This window comes from Gadus morhua, chromosome 5 (assembly GCF_902167405.1).
Source record: "Gadus morhua chromosome 5, gadMor3.0, whole genome shotgun sequence".
NCBI classification, from domain to species: domain Eukaryota; kingdom Metazoa; phylum Chordata; class Actinopteri; order Gadiformes; family Gadidae; genus Gadus; species Gadus morhua.
The window spans coordinates 14,991,504-15,017,371 of record NC_044052.1 but is presented as its reverse complement, the minus strand read 5'-3'; the positions used below and the strand labels follow the sequence as shown (position 1 = coordinate 15,017,371).

Below are 25,868 nucleotides of genomic sequence, written 5' to 3'. Positions count from 1 at the left end.
TTGGTTGTATGGATGTGCATGGACAATGTCTTCACTGTATCAATTTAACCAGTGTAAGCCATACAGTCACCGCTGCCAAATCAACCCATGTGTGTCAGACTGACTTAATATCACTTCATTAAATGTTAGTTCCAGGGGGTTTTCCATGTTCCTGCAGATGCCAACTTAGAAACATGTAAAAGTCACTTGGTATCTCACCCAAGACATAGGAACCCTAGCATACAGAGTAGTTGGATTAGTAACATTCACAATGGTTGTGCCATTGTGACAAAGACCAAACCGACATTACTAAAATAAATGGTACATGCGATATATTCTGTCCACAGTGAACTGTAGCTTTTTAAATTTCAAGATTTAGCAGATGAGCATTTTGAGTGACTTAAAGTCTGTGTAGGGCTGAGGTTTTCAGAGGAGTCTTCCAAGAGTCCAGTAAAGGCACTATGTGTGCATGTCCACAAACCAGTTCAACACTAATCTCTTGTGTCAAAACCACAGCCATTGAGATAGAGAGAGATTCCATGAACTGTTCCGGTCCATCTTTAATAATAACTTACAGATTCAGGAGGAGTATGCTTTTGATTCAACAGCGTTGAAGCTACTATCATATCAATCACGTTTTGAACTTCTAAATGGAATGTGTGCTCTCTGACTGGACAGCAAAGTGTCACTTGATGGTCCATTATATGAATACATGTCATTAATGATCCTTATAACTAAAGAGTAGCATATACTCTTGGAAGAGTATATTTGCAATCCTGCAGTTTGTGCAGATTTAATACAAATCTGATTGTCAATCCACCACATAGCATTAGCATGCTTTGAGTGTTTGCATTTGGTCCTCTTGTGAAAAGTGTTGTTAAGACCAGCATGTTTCTGTTCTTTGAACCATGCGTTGCAGAGGCAGCTCAACTGATGGTGACAATTACTTTAGAAAGAAAAGTTATCTAAAACGTTAGAAATGGCAGAAAACATTACAAAATATACAAAACAAATCTTCCTCCAGTAATGCTTTCAAAAACTGGTTTCATTGTGAAAATAATGAAATTTAAGGCATGAAACGAAAAAAGGTAAAGAGCGTGTATAATTTCTCGATAACAAAACAGGCGGTTGAACATCTTTCATTTGATAACGTTGACGAGGACTGAGTTCCCCAGTCTTTCAGTTGGACCACAAAAATGAAATTGTTTTGGTTTCTACGCCTTGAGTGTTTGAATGCAGGAATAACTGATTGTCGGTGCTAGGTCGGTCAGACTCAGGACAATCGTGAAAATACTGGTTCAGCTAAACTCCGGCGAAGTGGTGATTATGATAACCTTGGAAGTGATGGCACATGAAACCACACATCAAACTCATGTTTTTACGTTGAGCAAAAGGAACAGTCCAGCTTGGCTGTTTTCTAATACAAGAGAGTACTGCTTCACACGAGTGTTGGTAAATGTTGGGACCATTGAGGTAATTTCTCCACTTCGGCCAACGGCGAACGCAAATCCTGGACTAATGACGTAAATGGAAAACCTCTTCTGTGGAAACACTTGATTTTGCAAACAGCGATTGTTTCACAACAACACATTTAGGAAGCAGTACTCTCTTATATTATTTAAAAAATAAACAGGGCGGTTCCCTTCCAAGCATTAGAAGTTCACCCACTGACACAGGAAGGGTCTGACGTATGTGCATGGCCACTGGTAATAATACTCTAACGGAAAGACACCTAGCGCTGAAAATATTCTTAACCCAAAAGGTTCAATAGGCACTTGGCTAACGCCACTAAACCATGGTCAAGGTGTTAGCTATTGGTGACTGGCATGGGGGGCTGGGGGGGGGTTGTAAAATATACAGAATAGTCAGTAAAATTGTAAGAAATCACAGAACATCATTAGCTGCCCGCTATACGGATAGCAGGTTGCGAGAGATACAGCGGTCCAAAGATGCAAGTTGGCATAGCAGTCATTGGGTTAGCCCGGTAGCCGACGTAGGCCAGTGGTTAGCGGTTGTTCTTCATGGCTTCCTTAGCTGCCAGGATGAGTGGTGTGAGCGTGGACAGAGGTTTGGCCATCTCCAGGAAAGGATGCTGCAAAACAACAGTCTTGGTTAACGCCACAGGGAGAAGAACAGTTAAAAAAAAAAAAGTACAATATGCAAGATATGCCATTTTGAGGTAAACTCTAAAACTCTGTTCCTTAGCCAACCTGCCCTCCTCTCGCTAAACCCAACCCACCCTCAAAAAAGAGAAAAGGTTGGACAAAGTTGAACACAAGTGATTTCTATGCTGCTGTAAAGAGAGTTCGAGCACCTACCTAGATGGCAGTAACGTAGCTAAAGGTTACGCGTACATGACATGCGTTTTACAGCACTTTTCAGACAAAACCATTTTGCATGTTGTACATTTAAGTGCATTTCAAAAAGGAAAGAAGGAGGTCATCTTGCAGCTACCTGCAGCAGTTCTTTGCCCCCGCCTCGCTTCTCCACGTCCATCTCCAGGCAGCGAGACAGGAAGGACCTGAACACCGGGGACAACTTCTCTGGGCTCTGGAGCTCAGGCGTGCCGTTGGTAGCGATCAAATACAGAGCCTGCGAACCACACCGCACCACGAATTCAATTGAATTTCAGTAACCGGTTCGCTGATTAAAACCCGTTTGGCTTCTCCAACACATTAGCATGTTGCTAATAATCCTTATTCTGATTCTTCATGGGTGCTCACCCTCAGAGGGTTCTCGTTGAGGTAAGGCGGCTCCCCCTCCACCATCTCGATGGCCATGATGCCCAGGGACCAGATGTCCACCTTGGGCCCATAGGCCTTGCGGGTCACCACCTCCGGGGCCATCCAGTACGGCGTGCCCACCATGGTGCTACGCTTGCTCTGCTCGGGGGTGATCTGGGCGCAGAAGCCAAAGTCAGCTGCGAGAGAGAGAAAGAGAAAGAGATAGCCATGTTAGTTTCTTCCATGGTCGGCGGTAAAATGCACAGTGGCATTTATTGCATCACAACAAACCAAGACAGGGTGTACGCTCAGTGCCTTGACAGATACGCGAGACCACGCCCGTCAGACACCGAGTTGGTGTGCTCACTCAGCTTGACGGAGCCGTCCATGCCCAGCAGCACGTTGTCACTCTTGATGTCCCTGTGGATCACCTGGTTGGCGTGGAGGAACTCAAGCGCTTGGAGACACTGGATATAAGAGGGCGGGGGGGGGGGGGGAGGGTGAGAACGAGACATCTAGTGGATCTCTAATGAACACTGTTCTCAGGACAGTGTGGTTAACACATCCGCTACGGAGCAGGACCTTGCACCAGGATTGGAAGACAAATGCTATATTATATATATATATATATATATATATCTACAGGACTTTATTTATGAATAACTACAGTATCCAGTTAAATCCAAAATGACTTGTAATGAATCGATTTCTTTTTTGCACGCCAGTTAATGTCATGCTGTAAATGAGCAGGTATGGTTGTGGCCTCTTGCCAAGACTGTGAACATTGGGGTTTGAACCAAGAACCTTTCGGCTGCCTGGTCCAACACCCCGTCAGCTAGCCTATCCTGCCCTCCTGGGTCCACCGCAGCATATCTGACCTACAATGATTGTCCAGTCGGATATTTCAAGCATTCTCCTTCCTCTGATTGGCTATAACTTCAATGCACTAGAAAACTCACTTTCTCCCACACACACACAATGCTCAGTTACAGTCTCTCTTTACACACCGCTCAGTTACAGTCTCTCTTTACACACCGCTCAGTTAGTCTCTCTACACACCGCTCAGTTAAAGTCTCTCTCTTACACACACACACAGCTCAGTTAGTCTCTCTCTCCTACACACTGCTCAGTTACAGTCGCACGCACACACACACACACACACACACACACACACACACACACACACACACACACACACACACACACACACACACACACACACACACACACACACACACACACACACACACACTCTAGTACGTACCTCTCGGCACACGGCAGCAATCTGGGCCTCATCCATGCAGGTCTCTGTGACAACGTCTGTTAAAGAGCCACCGGCCAGGTACTCCATGACAACAAACAGCTCATCTCCGACAAGAAAACTGGGCACACACACACACATACACGTGTCTCAATAGGTCTACTTTGCGCCCTAAATGTTCATGCTGTGCATGCATAGCTCAGGCAAGGCCATTCAGCTTAACCCTACCTGTCGAGGAAATTGACGATATTGGGGTTCTTCATCTCTTTCATGACTAAGATCTCGTTGATGATCAGCTCCTTCTTCGGCTGCTTCTGCAGGTTGATCTGTTTGATGGCCACCTACACACAGAGGCACACACTTTGTGCTTAGTATTTTTTCAGTTAATTGAGGTTCTTTTTAGTCTTTAGTTTGACTATGCAAGTGGCTTTGTGTAGTGCACGCTCACCTCTTGGCCTGTAGCAACATCTATGGCCGTGTAAACGGTTCCAGAGGCCCTGAGGGAGGGGGAAGAAATCGCTTTTATCATCATGAAGTTTCACAAAGCTACATCCCAGATATACCAGAATATAAATATTGTGTGATATTTGATTGTCTGGCCTTTTAACTCACCCCTGGCCGATCTTTTCGTAGCGCATGTACTTTTTCTTTGGATCTCCGATGCTGACAATAGTACCTGAGGGATGTTCAGGGAGATTTAGTCTTTGTCTGTTTGGGCTCCTGTATGTTGCATGCGAGTCTCTTGAGTGATGTGTGAGTGCAGGCTTTGCAGGTTTTTTGTGTTTTACATACGGAGCTTCTCCATGATCTCTTCGTCCGTCATCTTTCCTCCCTTCTTCCTCAGCTTGTCTGCGTTCTTCTCCCCCTCCGGTGCCGGGAGCGGGTCGATCACCGACCGGGTGTACACCTGCACCACAGGAAGAGACATCACCGCCCAGTTGAGAACGCTCTCGCCCCCCCTCGGACCATTCTTCTTCGTGCTCCCTCCTAACTATCCAATGGAAGCCCCCCATTCCGGCCACCTACTGATTTAGTGTGCTCCGGTCTGGGGGCCACGATCGGGGGCGGGGCTTCATCATCGTCATCGTCGCCGCCCTTGCCGCCACCTGCCGGCGAGGTTTTGCCTGCCTGCTTGCCTGGCTGTAACCATGGCAACAGACACAACAACAAAACAAAAGGTTACAGTCGGCCCCGCAATGTTACGCACAAGCAAAATACTCAGCTGGGATTTCAATTAAAAGGTATCTACTCACCGACTGTGGGTCTTTATCTGGAAGACAAAGGAAAGTAGAGAAAACATGAGGTTGGGATCAGAAACTTGCTCCCATGGGGTTAATATGGCCTATATGGGTTTTAAATGTCCTTAACTTGGGTTCAATATAATAATTCAAAAGTTTGAAACAGGAAATTCAAACTTTTGAACAGAGAGGGGAAATAAACCCACCTGAGGCAGAGAAGCTGAGGTATTTCTGCTTCCCGCTGGACGAGTCGTAGAACTTGAGGATGTCCAGCACCGCCTGGGGGTTCTGCTTCTGCTCCAACTTACTGATGTTGGAGGTCTGCAGTAGACGGGCCCACTGCTCTGGCATACCCTACACACACACACACACACACACACACACACACACACACACACACACACACAGGTACACAACACACATACATGGATGCATTCAAGTACACAGACACACACAGGATGGTCAATGCAAACACTGATATAGAATATAAAAGGAAAGGAAACGAGTGGTCTAGGCAAAAAGCATGAATGGAATCCTGCACAATATGTGCACGTGCACGCACACCCGCACACACACACTTACTGTGAACTCCCCTGTGACTGCATCAAAGCCAACGTGGATGGTGTGTTCAAAGTCAGAGGGGGAGGAGATCTCGGGCCTGTCCTTGTCACGATCCTTCTTCCTCCCGCCTAAAGAGGTCACATGTTATCAAAAGGGGGAAGCGGCGTGCTGAGGCCACATTGATCAGAGGCCGAAGGGTTCCAAGCACAGCCCGATGCATAGAGAGCACAAATACACTCTCCCTGATAATTGCAGTGCAAAAAAAAAATAATAATAATCATATTGTTTAGACAGAGCAAAGAATACGAGGGGTAAAGGCTGGGTATATTTTTCCGCTTGTTTCATTCAGATAGGGCTTGAGCCTATATTGGACACAAACAATTCAAAGCATTACCTTGCGTCTTCCCCGACGCGGCCGTGTGCTCGACACTCACCCTTTTCGGAGGCAAACATGGAGATGATCTTGTTCCTCGACTTCCTCTCCTCCGGCACAGAGGGTAGAGGCTTTGAGTTGTGATTGGCTGACTGAGGCTCCTTGGCTCCTGCTTGGCTGCTCATCCTGACAGGGGGGGCGGGGGGTTTGTCCTCACACACTCCGCTGTCACACATCTACACACGCGTGCACCTGCAGGACACACACACACACACACACGTGTATAAATGAAGCTAGCACCTTGCTACCTGCAACTCTCTACCTGTTTTTTCTACGGTAAAAGAGACTTATTGTGAATGCACTTCACAACGGAAGTGTGTGTGGTGGACTCAATAAGGGCGCTGCAGTGACTGACACGGGACAGGTATCTACGTGGCAAATGAACGAGTTGGTGCGTGATCAGCCAATTGGCTTACTGACAAACTAAACAAATGAGTCAGCTAGAAGAACCCTTTAACTTCTTACTCATGCAAGCACACACACACACACACACGCGCACACATTTTGCCCAATATCCTTGTGTGCAAACACATCTGGAGACAGGCTGTCTCCACCAACCTGTCATCTGACATCCCCTGACAGCGCTCACCGTTATATAGAGATATAAATTAGGCCGCAGACCAGCCAGCTAGTCTGGTCAGATGGGTGTACCAGTCTCGCGCCTGGGTTACCGTTAGCACAGTGGGCTGGAGGACGAGCTAGCCTCCACTGTCTGACTGCACAACGTTCCAACCCTTCTGGCACTTCAGACATGTCAATGAAGGTCGATCACTACCCTTAACCCTGAACACCACATTCTCAAAGCACAGCAAACTAGCAACCCATATTTGAAAAGTTAAATGTGTAATAGATTGATAACGTGGTCTATTCAATTATCAATGTTTTTGCACACACAGATTCACTTCACTTCATCTGATTGTAGCTTTGGATAAAAAGGGTCTAATGTGGCTGAACATTCAGCAAGCGTAGTCTATAAAAAGGTTTTATGTGTAATACAACATAAAGTGTTTGCTGATATCTTCTCATGGGAGTTTAATGCTAAAGCCTTTAAATAGACCCAACTTCATGTTTTAATGTATCACAGTTTACATGAAAATACTCTACAGGACAAAACTACATTAATAAGATATTCATACTTGGGATTGAAAAAAAACAGAGATTGTGATGCATTTCTAAGCACGTCAGATCGCCAATGATCACAATCCATACAATGGACACATCCATACTACCCAGTCCTTGATAGGCTCAACACCCTGAGGTTCAAAATAAACAACTGGGGTTGGTCACTGAAAAGCAGCACAAGAAAACTCTTAAATTCAAGTAGGGTTAACTAACAACTACACTACAATCTCCACTTGCTTTCAATCCTTCTCCCTTTCTCCATCTCTCAATCTTCACCTTAAAATCCCCCCCCTCGCTCCATCTTGAGGTCGTGGTGACTTACCCTTCCGTCGTCCCTCCGTTCCTTTCTAAATGTCAGACAATCTTTCGATTCTTCCCTCGTTCCTCTCCTCCGTTCATCCTCCACAGCGCTTGATAGTTAATTCATCTCTCTCTCTCTCTCTCTCTCTCTCTCTGGACAGGTCTGAGCAAGAGGAGTCATACTTTGGATGAGACGAGTTTAGTCTTGTCTGATCTCTAGACTCTTTACATCTTAGAACTGCAGCATGTGTTGTGGTGCATCTATACACACACGCGCACACACACACACCTGTGACATAAGGACCTTATATGTGTGTGTGACATAAGGACATTATGCGTGTGTGACATAAGGACATTATGTGTGTGTATGACTGTTTGTGACTGTGTGTGACAGTATGAGTGTGTGTGTGTGTGTGCGTGTGTGCGAGTGTGTGCGTGAGTGACTAGCCAGGCTGCGACATGTTCTGGGTGTCAGCAGGAATGTCATAGCTCTAGGGCTGCTTGCGATAGGTGGCTTCACCTGTCCAATCATCAGGAGCGAAGCCCCTCCGCTCACAAACCCCGCCCCACCAAGGCATTCACTAGCCTCAAGGCTGCAGTCACTTATAACAGGCCCTTGGTAGTGTTAACTGACACACTGGGAGGATCGCCTTGTCGGCACGGTCTCTCTAAGTCCGGACAAGAGCCCAGCACACATTGAGCTAGTTACCCTATGACTCTGCTAAACACTGTCACTAAGCTGTACTAACTTGTTTATGGTAAACAAAACCACGACTTCTTCTATTAGGTTTTAGACTCATGCCAGGGCCATGTTGCCGCCACAGCAGTCAATTCCGAATGAATGCTGACCTAATAAGGCTCTGTTCTGCCGTTTTCCAATACATCACACCATTTGTGGAGGTTTCACTTCCTGTCGTATTTATTGATTCACAATTGGGTTCAACACTTTATTTTTTTCATTATCGTTCCCAGTCTCACTACACTTCATCGTCACTTTGGATAAAGTGGCTAAACATTTAGCAAACCTCAATGCAAGGGCTTCACAGCCCCACTGCCCCCTTCTGGACACGTGAACCCTCCTTCCAGCGGGGGCTGACTTCCAATAGTGGTTCTATAGGGATACCACACGCCCTCACTTCCTAAAAATGCAGATGTTGGTCACAATGTTATCCATTCTCCTGATGTGTAGTGAGCTAGACAAGCAGCCCTAATGTGTCTGCAAAAATCAGCGTCGTACTGAGGGACAGGATACAGGATCAGTGTAACACACTGATCCTGTGCTTTGGAGCCAGTGCTTTGGAGATTGGTCGATTACATAATAGAAATACGCCAATGTAGTCAGTTGAAAGATTGTGAGCATAGATGTTAATCAGTCTGTGTTGCCTTTACTGATACTCTAGCAGCTGATCTTTACTAATTTCCTCCTGCCTGACCACTAACTGCTATTGCTTGTCTGCTCTACAGGTATTAAAATAGGAACCAACAAAAGGAAGCAGGTAGTCTGGCACAGTTTGTAGCTACAGACACTGTCTGTAGCAGTGTCTGGGTGGGAAAACATGAAATAATAACCAAATAAGAAGACAGAAAAAAATGTCAGATTACTGCTAAAACTAAGAGGAAATCTAAAATGCCATGATGAACAGAAAATGTATCAAATCAATCATGAGATTAGATTAAGAAGAACGATACAAATTAAATACAAGTCCTTTCCAGTATCCTGATGTTCTGCATCCACATCCCCTTGTAGCTACTTACTAATAGCGCTAGAGATGTAATGATGATGAGGCATGTCTCAATTCTTATCTTTGACTTCCAGCAGTCGTCCTAAACATTTGTTAATCCACAAATCCATTTAGGCTCTACATTCATAATTCTAACTTTATTATACCTCCATAAACATGTCGTGTTTAGGAGCAGGTAGGTTTCAGGCCTCTCGCTCTAGGAAGCTTATAGGTAGAGCCACCACATCCTATTTCTTGAAAACTGTGGCGTTGTGAAATTAGACCCCAGAATAATTGAGCTGTAAAAGCATTATCCTCCATATTCGAATTTGTGACATTCGAGTTTAACATTGTTCCAACTGGTTTGGACTTTATCTCAGGGTTAATCTCTAATACGACAGCCTACTGTTGGCTGGTTGGCAGACGTATACGTGCATCATCGCTACTTCATTCAGTTAGAAGATGGGAGGCCCTAGCTCTACATTTTTCCTCAACAGCTGCTCTGAATTCAGACAAATTATGTTCCACCAGGGGTGTAGTCTTCTCCTTCTGATGCAAACTTCTCCTCCTTCTTTGCTCTCTGCCTCTCTTGCTCGGTGAGCTCTCCATTTCCTGTGTCAGGCTCTCTCAAAAGAGAAACCCACACTTCCTCATCCTGGAACTCCCAGAACCCCGGCGGGTCACACGGCACAACACTGACCAACCAGGAGAGGGGGAAGCAGAGCTGCCGAGCTGTTTACAGGAAGTGAACAGCGGCCTTTTGTATTTGCCTTCTATAAAAGGACATTCTGTGTGGAAGACTCCCTGGAAGCAATGATGTGGTTCTTCCAACCCCCTCACCACCACACGACCACCTCCCCCACCAAGACGAAACACATACAAACAAGCATTACATAGCTGGCAAATTTTGACCTTATTAATGGAACAAATAGGAAGCACTGGTACATGGAGAACAAATATCCAAGACGAGTTCACTTCCCCAATCATAATATGAAGACTGTATATATTGGCCTGCCCCAAGTATGTGTGTATATATATATATATATATATATATATATATATATATATATATATATATATATATATATATATATATATATATATATATATATGTGTGTGTGTGTGTGTGTGTGTGTGTGTGTGTGTGTGTGTGTGTGTGTGTGTGTGTGTGTGTGTGTGTGTGTGTGTGTGCAAACATGTAGCATTTGAAAGCATCACATTCAAAGCAACTTCATGTGAACGTTTGACAAATCGAAATGCCAAAGTAGATATCCGTTACAAAAAGGCACTTCCTTTCTTACAATGAGCAAACGTATCAGTACACACATTACACGTAACTCATCAACTGCTTATAATAGATGTTAACCTACAAGAATAGGTTAAGATACCATTGGTATTGTAGATGATATTACATCATCGGCCCTGTAATTATTTAGGTTTAAATGAAAGGACGATGTACCTGCATTTATAGCCACGAATCCTGCTAACGCTAAGGCCGAACTAAATCAGCAGGGAATCCTCACTGACTTTAGAATAGTAACTTACATGTCCTGGACCCGATCTTCGATTCATATAAACCTAGATGAACACCTACTAAGGTTGTTAGTAAAGAGTAAATATTAAAGAACAGCCATTCAAGGGACTCGGAATCCCTCAATTGAATGAGCAAACCCAAACTCACCGACTGCTGTCAAAGTAACAAACAAAAAAAGTTCCGGGCGACGAGTGGAACTCCGCCCCAGTTGTGCACACTATTGTTTCTCACACCCCGATTTGGCGCCGAGATGTATCCAAATCGCTTGGAGCTTTAAATCAATTGCTTTGTACATTTATATTGTCTGGCCCATCAGCAGTCGTGTGGGTCTCGAACCAAGAACCTGGCGTAGCGGAAGCTACGAACCCATGTAGGCCCCACCCACTAGCTAACCTCATTTCAAGACGGAACGCTTGGCACGGGATTGTTCCAAATCAATGTTACGATGGGCGGGACTTCAGTACCATGGTTTCAGTGGCGAGAGACGATAAAGGGCGGGACTTTTGATCGAGGGATATCCGTTTCCGTTATATCTTTCGGATATTGCTTTGAACACATTATGGCAATACAAACTCTACATTCATTCTCCTCGCCGCTATTGTTGATATGATTATCATGTTCTTATTTTTCTAGCTACAGAGACTGTTAACTGACGTACTCAGTTCAGAGGCAGTAAGAGACCGGACAATGCGTTGCGGTAGACCGGGATAACGCTAAAATTCAGATTCTTCCCTTCACATCCCCACAATCGGAACAAAGGTCGTTCCTTGCCGCCCATTGGTCAGAATTCAGCCGAGGCAGAGGGCGCGTAACTGCTTGGATGCGAAACGAAACTAGTTAGGTTGACGTTTCAGTTTAAGAAAACTGCAAAAGAAAGGTGATAAGTTAAACGTGTCTACGCAGTCCAGCAAGTCTACAGTTGTCAAGAAACTCCACTAAGGCTACAGGTATTATACCATAAAAGAGAACATGGCATCGTTAAAATGAGTCGTAAAGGTATAGCTAACCTACGAACCCTACTATTATTGATAGACTAGCTGGGAATTGCCTTACCCCTCTTGCTAATTAGGCAGACACCCCTATTTATATCCAATCTATATATCCAACGTGTTCCAAGTACGTTCTGATAAGGATTTTGAATAAGTCCAGTTTTAAATGTGAGCTTTTTTCAAAATGTTCTAAACAAAAGATGGCCACGTTGGATGTGTCATGTGTGTTTATTTGTATTTCTTGTCTGTCTATCTGTCAGACACAATGGCTTCTTACAGGCGGCGCTTTGGGTGGCATAGCCATCCTGAGGTCGATATCTTTACCGACCGCTCTGAGTCGAGCGCAGAGTCTCTTTCGCAGGCGATCCGGGCAGCGGCGTCCGAGGAGCCAGATGCCGATGGCAGCGTGCTGTTTGGTCAGCTGCAGGGCAGCGTGGTGGGGATTCGGTATTACACTGGAGTGGTGAGTAACCCCTACGTCAACAAACTGCTGTTGTATAACTGTTGGACTTTTGGCTGACTAGGCTGAGATCCAGAAACATAAATGCAGGCATTGCTCTAACATTATCAATATACGGTTTTTCATTCAACAGAGGAGTGTATTTTAGCCTTAATTATGCATGCAGTTGGGGATGCATAATTAATTATATTAACTATAATATAATTATATTATTTGCAAATAAATTACTTCAACAATGTTCTTTTTGTCAGGTTAACCCAGGGGAAATGGTTGCCTTGGTGCGCCAGCCAAATAACCCCTACGACCGCAATGCAGTGATGGTTACAAACGCGGATGGAAACCAGGTGGGCCACATAAAGAAGGAGCTCGCAGCAGCCATGGCCGTTGTTATGGACAGCAACCTCGTTAAAGTTGAAGGGTGACTAAAATGTTGTTGTTTGTTTTCTTTGAAATGGTTATGATTTGAAGGGTTTGATTTTTGCATCACCAAACAATGCATAATGTCCTATGTTACGGAGACGATAACTAAATCCAGTATCTCAGCATTTATGACTGTGTTTCGTGTCTTATAAGGGTGGTCCCGTATCGGACCAACAACGCCTTCAACATGCCTGTGACTCTGTCCTTTTGGGGAACCAAGGAAAACAATCCCATCTTCAAGCAACGCATGGCCGTGCACGGCTTCAAGTTTAACTCCGGTAGGGACGGACTGTGCATGCGATCATCTGTGTATGCAGACAGAGTCTCCACCCCACACAGGCAGGGTATAATTCAAACAATCGATAAAGTTGAATAGTTTACCTCATGCATTTTTTTGTTGCGCATGTGGTGCAGCAAAAATCTAATCAAAACCCCTCAACAGATGCTAAAGATTTTAAAAGTTTCATAAACTCAGACTCCATATTATTGAAGTGGCTGGAGATAATATTTGAGAGTTTTGAAGAGAGCCCAGAAGAGAGTAAAGAACCATCCCCACCTTCTGTGCTCCCTAATGTTTCTCCCCCCTTTAGAAGGGTTACCATTAACTCACCTGTGATTGACACGCAAGTTGAAATACCCAAACTGATCATGGAAGATGATCGGTAAACTGTGAGTGGTCTGGCATTTCATCCACCCATAGCTGACGGATGGCATGGCAATTTCTAACGAAAATCAAATAATATTTCTTTAAGCTTATGTCAAGAAAAGTAAGGGAGGAGAGAGCAGAGGTGTTTATTTAAAAAAAAAAATATATATATATATATTTTAATGTTGCTGTCTTTTTTATGGTCCTTCTGTACAACTCCTTAATGGCCAGATGTCGCAATGACTACAAGTTATGGCTCGCAAGGTGGACGTGCACGGCTGCCTAAAAAACCTGTGACCACCCCGCTGTCAGCCGAGGAGGTCAGCACATCTCGACTTGGACTCATTTGATCAGAATTGTCAGGTGGATTTATCGTCAAATCTACCCAAAAAATATAACGCCAACAAACTCTTTTTCCACCCCCGCAGCTGAAGAATGCGTTTGACGATCTCTTTGACGTCCTGGTGGAGAGTAAAGATGGAGAGAAGGAAGCTTCCGAGGTGGGTTTTTTAAATGACTGGACCATACTATAGGCTTCCCAGAATGATGCCTGGCCCGAGCCTATTCAAAGTCTTCCTTTGATCTGAGTGGCCTTCACGTACTTGCCGCTTTCTCTGCGTCTCTGGACCCCCCTCTTGTCCTGCTTCTGCTGTGTTTTTGCAGAGTCCGGTAACTGGCTCATCTCCCTCTTCCTTCACAACTGTATCTGAGAAAATAAAGGAGTTGCTTTATTTATCTTATGTGATGATTTTGATGATGATTGGGTATATTTAATCACGGTGAATCCCCTCCCTGGTTTGGTTTGTTTCAGTTGGTGAGCACGTCACTCATGCCCCACCAGAAGCAGGCCCTGTCCTGGATGTGTGCCTGCGAGAACAGCTCCAAGCTCCCCCCCTTCTGGGAGGAGAGGGGGGGGCTCTATTACAACAGCCTCACCTTCTTCTCTGCCAAGGAGCGGCCACAGAGGGTCCGGGGGGGCATACTGGCAGACGACATGGGCTTGGTGAGTGAGAGAAAATAAGAGAGTGAGCCTACATGACTTTTCTTTTGGTTTTAATTTTTGGAATTTATCAGACGCTTTCATCCCATACGCCCACGGGATACGCCTCACAAGGTGGAGAACAATGGAAGAACAGAAAACATACCACCACTAAAAAATGCTGCACAAGCAAGTTTCGTAAAATAATAAAGAGGTGCATAATGGGAAGGTGCATAACTAAAGAAGTTTGTGTCGGGCGTTGTATTCCACAGTTTTTACACTTTGGAGTCACACTTTGAACTACCAACTCTTGGCCTGTTCCTGATACAAGCCGTTGCCTCTCTCTGTGTTTCAGGGTAAAACTCTGACCACCATCGCCCTGATCCTCACCAACTTCCACCAAGGAATGCCTCTTCCAGTGAAGAGATGTGTACGTTTCCAAATATCAAGTGTTTCCTGTATTTATTGTGTTATTGTAGTCTGGATAACATTTTAAGCAGTCTGCTAATGTCCAGGTAATAACGCTGGATTTTATGAGTTTAAGATCTATAATCTTGGTAACATTTCAATAATATTGCTATGGAATGTTTTTCCGTAGAATTCCTGTATAAAACTTCTGCAATAATGTGCATTTTGTTCACAAACATACTGTTCATCATTGTTTGTGACCCATTTTAGGAAGGGCTGACTGAAACGGCCCCCTCCAGATCTGAAGGTAATCACTGTTCCAGACTTTGTGTTTGCCTGCCTACGTTTTTAGTTGGGGGTGGACAGTATAATCGTATAGAAAGTACACCGGTATGAATTTGCCGGTCTTCACTTTGGGAGAAGTGAAGACCTGTTCACTTGAGACACGGTCAGAACTCCTGCACTCAGCATTCCAGAGTTCTCTTAAAATAATGTAATTGTGGGACTGTGCTGCCATATAACATTTTAAAATAAAAGGGCTAAATAGGGCTGTAAGTAATAGTGTGGCTGTATGTCAGGGCAGGCTCTAGTGCTATTCAAGAGAATGAAAAACGAAAAAACACTATTCTGAATGATCAATCGCCAGAAAAGGAGAAATATGCCATTATAACTAGAATGTATTGCCTGATTCAGCCGTTCCTTTATCATAAATAGGTAGAACGTTTTGAACAAACCATGCCCTCATTTAAACATTGAAATATGATCCTTGAATGAAGCAAAGACGCCCAGCATTGTCAGAAAAAATGAATAGTTTAGATTTTTTCTGCATTCTAGCACCTCCCAGTGTCATACTGTGATATAAACCATGATCATTTTCATTTATACCATGATATTTTTTTCACCACTGATTGAATTGAAATTCCATTAATGTTGACTGACTGTAATTCATGGGATTCCTTTCCTGTACCAGGACGTGTGGACAGCACAATAGTAGGCGGCGCACCCAGTGGTTCCAGACGGCCTCACAGGTGAGGCTGGTGTTTCCTAACTGTCCACAAGGTCTTGACATGTGAATCTCCAAACCGCAAAACCAAACAAATACAAAAAAACTATTCAAACTTGAGCTTCTGCTATGAGAAAACACTACACACTACACACATCCAGAAGAGTCATTTATCCTAATCATTTTGCAGGGAATCCCGATTATTTTATGAAGGGGTAAGACATCCTTCACAAGGATTCCTTCAGGTAGACTGGTCCTGGGGAGCAAACAATAGTCTTTACTTGACTTTATTGTGTATGGTGGCATTAGGTACCTCCAAAATGATTTCATCGTCTTTGACTACAAGTACTATATAAGTACTCTATGCTTTTGAGTGCATATAACTATCTATTGTATGTATTGATCATTGTCGATAGCAGTAGACGCAACAAAACACTGTTTACTTGCCTTGCGGTACCTGAACAAGACAAAACCGTGGACGGAGTCATCCCTCGTTTTGGATAGTTATCCAAGAGCGAGAAAAAACTCAAAAATGAAAGTCCCCAAAAATGGGTGTATTAAAGAATTCACACCCATTTTTAATAATCAACCTCATTCGCAAACTCTCATTCAGTGCACAATTTTACACTTGGATTAAAAAGTCGAACTCCATGATAATGGATTCCTCTAAATACATAGGATATTTTGATGAAAGGACAGAGCAAGCTGGTCTTCACTTGCTATATGAGGAGCTATATGTGGAATGTGCGAAGCTCCGTCTGTCAAGCGGTTGATGTTGAGGGCTGCGACAGAGTTTAGCTTCGTCTGACACTTGCGTATATATGTGAGGTAGTGGGGAGCTCCACCTTGGCAATAGCTGATTTTGATCTCTGCGCATGGGAAAGGGTTACGGTTCTCGGACACCATGGTGTGTGGGGCATTTCATATACAGCGTTGCTCATTATGCAAATTCAAAATGTCATGAATTGTTAAAATGTTAGAAATTCAGTTGAATACTGTTCCACAAGATGCCTATAAATTCTACACACTGCACCTTTTCAAAGTCTATTCATTTATTGTAAATTATTTTTAATATCCTTTCCACTTCTTTGAGTCAGTCCCCAGGTGGTGGAGACGCCAGCTGAAACCCAGGAAGTACCGATTGTGAGCAAAGACGGGAAGAAGAAAAGTGAGTAGTTTGATATCTTTGTCTTTTAAAAGGACGCTAAGTGAACACTATCATACATCTGGGTGGATAGTCTTTCTCTAGGATTGTAAAACCAGATGTCTTTCTATGAGTTTGCTGTTGTTTTAGATTTTGGAGGGCATTCAACTTATCGTGTGTGTGTGTGTGTGTGTGTGTGTGTGTGTGTGTGTGTGTGTGTGTGTGTGTGTGTGTGTGTGTGTGTGTGTGTGTGTGTGTGTGTGTGTGTGTGTGTGTGTGTGTGTGTGTGTGTGTGTGTCAAGGGCCCAGTGTGATGCTTGAAGACCTAGACTTTGCGACAGTGCTGGGAGGACCAACAACTGGCACAAAACCAAAGAACAAGAGAGCCGCTAAGAGAGCCGTTCCCAAAGATGGTGAGTGTTCAGTTACTAATTATCATTACTAAATAATAAAATAAACTAGAACTGTCAAGCGATTAAAATATTTAATCGTGATTAATCGCATTAATGTCATAGTTAACTCACGATTAATCGCGATTAATCGCAAATTATTTTTCTATGCTAAATATCCCTTGATTTTTTTTGTCCCATAATTCTTCTCATTTTAATTCTCTTATCAACATGGTGAAGTGCAACGGCTTGCCTTGTGCAAATGATTTTTTATTGATAACAACGTTGGCATATACTGATCAAAACAGGACGATACAAAAAAAGAGCCTATAGTGCAATTAAACGACTGCTTTGAACAAATGTCATTTGAACATAGCAGTCAGGCTACTGCTTCTATGTTTTGAGCCAAAGAAAAAAAAAAAAATATTTTTTTTTATTTTTTTTAAATAAAACAATTGCGTTAATCGCGCGACAATTTTTTTAACGCCGTTAAAATTGGTTTGCGTTAACGCCGTTAATAACGCGTTTAACTGACAGCTCTAAAATAAACCAATGATTAAACTCATTAATCAGGATTAATCTGCCCCCCCCCCTCCCATGATAAATCAGTATTAAATTATTAACAATATCTTTATCTATACACTTTTCTTTTCACACAAAATTAAATCTCTTATTCCATCTATGATTTGTATATTTAGTGTTTTTTCCAACACATAAGTTACAGAACGTATGTTACCGGGACTTTGCTTATATGGTGTAAGTGCACATGCATCACCTTTTGATCTTGAGTGATCCAATCCAAAAAATAAATTAACTACTTGCCAATTAATATTATTTAGCGCAAGAGACTTAAAGGAAAACGTCATTGTTAAACCTCAACCCTAATTAGGTCCAGGTTAAAAAAAAAGACCAAGTGTACCTTTTTTAAAAGTGAATGTGTAGCCTCATCATGGAGGAGCATTCCGGTGTTTGGCTTCTTGTTCATGGAGGCCTACAGGTTGACTGCAGACATGAGGGAATTAACCCAGATTTATTTTTTGCGGGGAGTTAAACAAGGCTGCCAATACACTATTCTAATAAGGTTCAATGTCTTTAAGCCGATATTCGGAAGCAATCAATGTATGCGTCTGTGGTTGGAGTTGTGCCTCTTGACTGAGCTGTGTGTCTGTCTGTCCATGTGCTTTTCCTTCTGCATTGCTAGAAGACCCAGACTTGGTGTGTGAATCAACATCTGGCGCGAAAACCAAGAATAGAGTGCAGCGTGCAGCGAAGAAGGCCGTTGTTCCCAAAGAAGGTGAGTTACCGTGCTCGTTAGCAACGGTTTATTGAATGTTATTTATGGAAATGAGTTTGTTGGTGAAGTAGTAGTAAATGGTTATTGTATCGTGTGTTTATTTATGCATGTGTAGTTGCGGAGCCCTGCATCAAAGAAAGCGCAGCGGAGCTCTCAGCCAGAGCTACACTCATCATCTGCCCGCTTTCTGTGCTGAGCAACTGGCTGGTAAGGCTCTGTGTCCCACACACACACACCCAAACACTCTTACTGGGTTTTTTGTCAATATTGTTAATTGGCTCCGTATCCGGTGGGTGGTCAACCACCAACTGAAAATTGGGTATTGGGTTCGAGGCCCCCAAATGTCCATAGCATAAACCGAAGTCGTCCTTGACCCAGATGCCCAACGCCTACCCGCTTCTTTTGTTAATCTCTGAATAGAGCTGGGCAATTAATCGATTTACGATTTCGATTTGCGCGTCAAACGATCACAAAACGAATATAATCGAGTAAAAAAAAAAAAAACGTTTTTTTTTTTTTATAAATGTTTCATAGCAAATGCAGAACAGCCGGATACATATCTGTAAATTAATGTAGATTAGAATTTTTTCTTTTGGACCATTTTGTGTATTTTTTTAAGGCGAAATTTCAAAATCCTCAGTTACTATGTGCTTTTGGGAGAGACTTGCTGAATAAATACATCATGTTTTATAACTCAAAAATAATCGTTTGAATAATCGTGATTTCAATATCGACCAAAATAATCGTGATTATGATTTATTTTATTCATAATCGAGCAGCCCTACCTCTGAAGTACATTTAAGTAAGGTCTAAATAGATTGCTTGCTTAATAGCAATTTTTCATCGTAACTACCGCATAGTTGTCGTGATCATCTCTCCAGTGATGTGGAGTCCCCCCCTCATCAGAAACCCCTATCCAGAAAAGCCTGAAGGCCCTGTAGATGCTGTACACAATGAATCACGCTGCCACACTAAATCACAAACCCATGCAAACACTGGACCACACACACGTACACACACTGAATCAAACGCATGCACTCACAGAATCAAACATGGTCAAACACACTGACTCCCTCCCACACACGCATGCGCATAAGATCGCATGCACAAAGAAGAAAAACCACATACAAACACAATCAAAAAGCTCCCTCACCCCCCCCCCCCCCTCCCATGTGTGCTCCTTTATTGTGAACAGGACCAGTTTGAGCAGCACGTGCATGCCGACGTGCAGCTCAACGTCTACTTGTACTACGGGCCAGAGCGCAACAGAAGCGCGTCCTTCCTGGCCTCCCAGGACGTGGTGCTGACCACCTACAACGTCCTCGCTGCCGACCATGCTGTGGCCATCCCAAAGGTCTCCGGTCGCCCCTATGTCCCCATAAATGTTTTGTTAGGCAAGACCCCGAACTACCCTACATGAAATGTTAAAACTCCCTGAAGTAGAGCCCGATAGACAGGATAGTCTATCTAGGAGACGCATGGGGTTGCAAAAAGAAGCTGCCTAACCGGCTGTCTGAAATCGAAATTGCATCACACTGAGGCACAGTTAACTTGAAAGAGATATTATCACAGAACATTACTTCTCCTTAATAGCTGAGGAAATTGTGTAGCTTTTAAATCTTGCTCTACTACAGCCCCTTGTTTAAAGGAGGCAGATGTTTAATGTTTTGGATTGCGGAAACGATAGAACCTTGCAATGTGCTGACATTAAATCTGTCGGTCCTTTCAGAATACGAGTCCCCTGCATGCGGCCCAGTGGCTTCGGGTGGTGCTGGACGAGGGTCACATGATACGGAACCCCAACACCCAGATGGGCAGGGCCGTGCTGCAGCTCCAAGCTCAGCGCCGCTGGATCCTCTCAGGTTAGAACAGTTCTTCACCCCCAGAGCCCCCAACTGGGGATAAGCACTGGAGCTCTTACTGCCAAATGAAAGGGTTAAACCCAACCCGGTGCCCAACTCCCAACTGAGACGTTATGGGATTTTATTCCCCCCCCAAATGTCCATAGCCTAACCTGAAGTCATCTTTGAACCACTGGCCCACGCCCTACTTGTTAACATCTGAATACACTCAAGTAACAATGTCTTAAAGTGTCTACTTGCTAAATGGCTGTATTTGAAAGATACTACTTTTTAGCAGACTCCATAGAGATGTGCTGACCTTCAGGCTCACCCCCCCCCCCCCTCCCTCCAGGAACTCCCATCCAGAACAGCCTGAAGGACCTATGGATGCTGCTGGCCTTTCTGCGCCTCAAGCCCTTCGACATCAAGGAGTGGTGGAACCGAATCATCCAGAGGCCGGTTTCCCAGGGTGACCGTGCTGGCCTGTCGTGCGTTACCACACACACGCACTCATTCGCACACGCACACACTCACCCACACCCTCTGAGATAAAAAGACCACAGTGGCATAACAATAAATTCAATCACACTCAGTGATGGCGTTATTGCTCATGATCACTTTTCTTTGACTTCTATTCTGTTGCACACACACACACACACACACACACACACACACACACACACACACACACACACACACACACACACACACACACACACACACACACACACACAAATTGTACTACAAAATGATAACGGCACAGTAGCGACTCGTCTCTGCTATGTGTCCCGTGTGTTACCACAGCAACCTCCAGACCATAGTCCGGTGCATCACGCTGAGGAGGACCAAGAGCAGCACTGTCGACGGGCGCCCCCTGGTGGCCCTACCCGAGAAGATGGTCTGCATGGAGCAGGTGGAGCTGACGCAGCAGGAGAGGGACGAGTACGAGCTGGCCCGCCTGGAGGGACAGGGCACCATCAGCAGGTGGAGTGCTCGAATCACGTTGAAGGGGACGTATTACACCACCAGGTGGGATTAGCCGTTGCCAGCTGTTTTTTTGCAAATCTGCCTCTTCTGACATCACAGGTGGGCGTGTCCACCGTCTAAGATGTGTGCTGGATAGATCAGCCTACCAGCCTACCCAGTGGACCGTAGCAAACGTTGCTCATCTATCTGTCATGCATCTCGGTGGACACGCCCACTTGTGATGTCAGAAGAGGCAGATTTTCAAAATGGCTAGTCGGGGCTAATAACACTCACACCTGGTGGTATAATATGTCACCTTTTTTAAAGGTTTTTCATAACATCTGGATGGTCACTGCCACACGGGACGTCACTTTACGGTCAAGTGTGAAATGGCTTATCCACATCACACCTGGTGGGGAAAATAGAGGTTTTTTTTCCCCCCAGGTTTTTTGCCTTTGCTTTTCAAATAATGCAAATATTCATAAAGTCATTCAGATATATATTCCAATATTTAGTGCAGTCTATAAAACAAGTTAATATAGAGTTCACTCTGAAAATGTGTGTGTGTGTGTGCGTGTGTGTGTGTGTGCTCAGCTACATGGCTGTGGGCACAGTGCTGAGTAACTACGCCGATGTGCTGGCCATCCTGATGAGGCTGCGGCAGCACTGCTGTCACCCTGACCTCCTGGCCAGGATCACCTCCGACCTGAGTACGTCACCACCCACTCCCTGTAGCTCTATGGCTAAAACACTTTGGTCAGAATAGTCTGCATAGTTTTTCTAACGGTGAAAATTCTTTGGTGGCCGTCAAAAGGATTTCACAGTCCGCTAAATCAAAATCCAGGCCGCCAAAGATGGTTAATTGAGAAAGCATTTAATACAATCAATCATCTCTTAATATTGGTTTTGGGTGCCATGTAGTCTATTGGCCAGCGGATGGCAGTACGTTGTAAACATAATAGTAGCCTACAGCTCTCCTGATGGGTGCTTCTTCCTCCTGGCCAGCGGGTGGTGCTGGGACGCCGGCGGAGCTGCGGGAGCGCCTGGTGGAGAAGCTGCGGAGCGTCCTGGCCAGCGGCTTTGACGAGGAGTGCGCCGTGTGTCTGGAGTCGGTCCGGCTGCCCGTCATCACGCCCTGCGCGCACGTTTACTGCCGGCCCTGCATCGCCAAGGTGGTCGCCAGCGAGCAGGTCCGTGCACACTTTGATTTTTTGTTCATTGTCTTGATTTTGCATCAATCAACCTTTTTATTCTTTTTGAGGCACTTTTCGGGCAGAACTGCGATATTAAAGTGCCAAACGAGGAAATGGACACGAAAAAGAAATGTATAAAAAAATAGACATATTCCACGCCTAATGATGAATTGTTATATCGACGGATGTGAGGTTAAAGGTGACCTAGTATACCACCAGTTTTGAAAATCTGCCTCTTCTGACATCACAAGTGGGCCTGTTCACCCAGATGTGTGTTGGATAGATCAGTGTACCAGCCTACCCAGTGGACCGTAGCAAACGTTGCTCATCTATCCGTCACACATCCAGGTGGACACGCCCACCTATGACGTCAGAAGAGGCTGAATTTCAAAACGGCTTATCACACTCTCTCACACCTGGTGGTATAATATGTCCCCTTTAACAAAGTACTGGGATCTATATCTTTCATGGGGACGTGTGGTTGTGTGTGCCAGGAGGGGGCGCGCTGCCCGCTGTGCCGGAGCCCCTTCTCCATCAGCCAGCTGGTGGAGGTCCCCCCGGAGGAGCTGGACGGGGAGGACAACGGGGCCCACGGGGAGGGGTGGAGGACCAGCTCCAAGGTACGGCCCTCGGTGCTCCGCCCAGCCCATCTGTTACCCCCCACACACCACTGCAGAGGAATGAACGGATCTTGCGTTACCCTATCATTATACTACGTTAATATAATGTAGGACACCAACGACCCTGTAGAACCTCAACATTTATTTTTTATCCTGTCCACTATTGACAGAATCACAATACATACACCGTACATCGTATCGGCACTCATAAATCATTGTCATATCCCTGCCATGTCCCGTCCTTACAGTATAAGGCGGACTATAATATAAGATGGCCCTTTCAGATCAAAGCCACAGTAACGTTCTCTCTTGGCTCATCGTAACACCCCACAGGCTCGAACAGCCCAACGGCCACCCACGGTGGTGTGATGCGCTCGTACCGGCATGTGACTGATGTGGTCTGTGGTTGTGGTGTCTGTTCAGGTGGAGGCACTGCTGGGAAACCTAGTCCGGATACGCTCTGAGGACAGCAGCATCAAGAGTCTGGTGGTCTCTCAGTTCACACGCTTCCTGAGCATACTGGAGACCCCACTCAGGTAACACTCTCACGCACACGCACACTCTCACTCTCACTCTCACTCTCACTCTGACATGACATCCACACACTGGAGCCTTACGGCCTTGTTATTCGGTTGTAAATAGGGACAGGCACCTATACCAGTACTCGGCCTAGCTCATGTACTTGCTCAAAAACCACCCGATGAGTTGTACTTGGTCTGAGAAAAAGTGGAATGGGTGCATCCCTAGTTGTACAGACATCAGAGCAGCCTCCGTCATCTGTCCTGTCTCCCTCTGTAGAGAGCAGGGCTTCAGTTTTGTGCGTCTGGACGGGACCCTGAGCCAGAAGAGGCGGGCCCAGGTGATCCAGGAGTTCCAGAGCTCCGCCCCCGACAGCCCCGTTGTGATGCTGCTGTCTCTGAGGGCGGGAGGGGTGGGGCTCAACCTGACTGCAGCCTCTCGCGTCTTCCTCATGGAACCGGTGAGTGCCAATGAGGAAGATGCAATCTGCCTCAATTCTGAGGCGCGACAAAAAGTAGAATCATTGTTTTCAAAATGTTTACGAGCACAGCACACGGAGTGCAGAACACATTAGCTCTCTGGTCTTTTTATTTTTTTTATTCACAGCGGTTTTCAAGTTAGATAAAACGGCAAAGATTAGTTGGCCTTTTCTGTCTGGTTTTTAATATCTACTTAATGTTAATGAGATGTTCAGTTTAATGTTCCAATACCCACTTGATGTGACCACCTTAAGCCTTTGTGCAGCCCTTCTTGTGCGCCCATGTGGACTATACAAAACAAATCATTTATTGCAATTAAAAAAAAAAAATATATATATAATGTTATTTTTTCGAGAACAATATTCAGAGAATGTGTTTGGTCCAGTGGACAGCTCTAGTATACCGCATACAAACTGTGTCCGTGTTAGGCCTGGAATCCCGCGGCTGAAGAGCAGTGCATCGATCGCTGTCACCGCATGGGCCAGACACGCAAGGTTTTTGTCACCAAGGTGAGTAAAAATACTTCTTCATAGTTACTGTTGATGCTTTTATCCAATGCAACTTGGTGGATTCAGATACAGATCATTAAAGAGCAAGTAGGGGTACAACATCTTGCTCCAGAAGGCCTACAGTTGGGCAGTGTGGACATCGAACGCAGTGCCTTACCTTTTTGTAGTTCATTAGCAAGGATTCTTCTGTCTGGTTGTAGTTCATAGTGAAGGACTCCTCTGCGTCTGTCCGGTTGTAGTTCATTGTGAAGGACTCCTCTACGTCTGTCCGGTTGTAGTTCATTGGGAAGGACTCCTCTGCCTCTATCCGGTTGTAGTTCATTGTGAAGGACTCCTCTGCCTCTGTCCGGTTGTAGTTCATTGTGAAGGACTCCTCTGCTTCTGTCTGGTTGTAGTTTATTGTCAAGTACTCCTCTGCTTCTGTCTGATTGTAGTTCATAGTGAATGATTCCTCTGCTTCTGTCTGATTGTAGTTCATTGTGAACGATACCTCTGCTTCTGTCCGGTTGTAGTTCATAGTGAAAGACTCGGTAGAAGAGAACATGGTCAAAATCCAGAGGGGGAAGCAGGACCTGGTGGAGAAGGCCTTTGGCTCGAAAAACACTGACAGGAAAGCGTCTCGCATTGATGACATCAGAGCCCTGATGGATCTGTAGGCGGTGGGCGGAGCCAATGGCCCTAACTTATGTTGTTAGTTTTTCTCAACGGGTGTTCCTCATTGTTTCATTTGTAATTTGAAATGTAGCTGTTACTTTATTTGTGCAGTACTATTTCTGTAAAACATGGCCTTTCTGCCATTGTTATTATTCTAAAGCGTACTGTACAGTGTTATCTAGCAGACTGTCGTTTTTCTTTCTTTCTTGACTCCCATTTGTTTTAAGCCATACAAGGGTGTAATAATGTATTTGAAACATACTGTGATTTCAATTAACCTACCGTAGTTTAAAGGAAACAAGAGTTGTGTGTTCATAAGCCAATTCAAAATGTCTGGTTGAATATTTCTTCTTTCGATTTACCAGAACAATGCACACCAGATTTTTCTATTCAACTTCATTACTTGGTTTGGAAAAATGATCTAACTATGTTCCATTTCACCACATGTACGCCAACGTGCAATAAACGTTCATGAAAACAGTT

General features: G+C 44.6%; 2 protein-coding genes across 7 annotated transcripts; one reads left to right on the top strand and one right to left on the bottom strand.

Moving 5' to 3' along the window:
- Positions 1 to 519: 519 nt before the first annotated feature.
- LOC115543791 (serine/threonine-protein kinase PAK 2) lies at positions 520 to 11,250 on the bottom strand. 3 transcript variants are annotated; one of them, XM_030356372.1, is made up of 15 exons: positions 11,020 to 11,250; positions 6,197 to 6,387; positions 5,784 to 5,890; positions 5,408 to 5,555; positions 5,217 to 5,233; positions 4,990 to 5,103; positions 4,756 to 4,870; positions 4,576 to 4,639; positions 4,412 to 4,460; positions 4,192 to 4,304; positions 3,967 to 4,084; positions 3,070 to 3,169; positions 2,703 to 2,899; positions 2,434 to 2,571; positions 520 to 2,071 (listed from the first exon to the last, which is right to left on the bottom strand). In XM_030356372.1, the coding sequence occupies exons 2-15, from the start codon at positions 6,369 to 6,371 to the stop codon at positions 1,985 to 1,987; spliced, it is 1,542 nt and encodes a 513-aa protein (XP_030212232.1). In that variant the 5' UTR covers positions 6,372 to 6,387; positions 11,020 to 11,250; the 3' UTR covers positions 520 to 1,984. The 3 variants fall into 3 exon arrangements, with proteins under 3 accessions (XP_030212232.1, XP_030212235.1, XP_030212234.1); XM_030356375.1 differs by lacking the exon at positions 11,020 to 11,250 and adding an exon at positions 10,884 to 11,019; XM_030356374.1 differs by lacking the exon at positions 11,020 to 11,250 and adding an exon at positions 7,640 to 7,780.
- A 173-nt stretch (positions 11,251 to 11,423) lies between these two features.
- Positions 11,424 to 25,866, top strand: hltf (helicase-like transcription factor). Of its 4 annotated transcripts, none has more exons than XM_030356367.1 (25): positions 11,424 to 11,819; positions 12,122 to 12,324; positions 12,573 to 12,739; positions 12,895 to 13,019; positions 13,619 to 13,707; positions 13,816 to 13,887; positions 14,199 to 14,390; positions 14,722 to 14,796; positions 15,045 to 15,081; positions 15,745 to 15,802; positions 16,875 to 16,945; positions 17,224 to 17,334; positions 18,512 to 18,604; positions 18,720 to 18,811; positions 19,800 to 19,958; positions 20,334 to 20,466; positions 20,798 to 20,933; positions 21,250 to 21,429; positions 22,006 to 22,121; positions 22,417 to 22,601; positions 23,099 to 23,224; positions 23,648 to 23,760; positions 24,023 to 24,203; positions 24,651 to 24,731; positions 25,244 to 25,866. In XM_030356367.1, exons 2-25 carry the CDS (start codon positions 12,127 to 12,129, stop codon positions 25,385 to 25,387), a joined length of 2,934 nt encoding a protein of 977 aa, XP_030212227.1. In that variant the 5' UTR covers positions 11,424 to 11,819; positions 12,122 to 12,126; the 3' UTR covers positions 25,388 to 25,866. The 4 variants fall into 4 exon arrangements, with proteins under 4 accessions (XP_030212227.1, XP_030212226.1, XP_030212228.1 ...); XM_030356366.1 differs by lacking the exon at positions 11,424 to 11,819 and adding an exon at positions 11,841 to 11,868; XM_030356368.1 differs by lacking the exons at positions 11,424 to 11,819; positions 25,244 to 25,866 and adding exons at positions 11,841 to 11,868; positions 24,932 to 25,229.
- Positions 25,867 to 25,868: the final 2 nt, after the last annotated feature.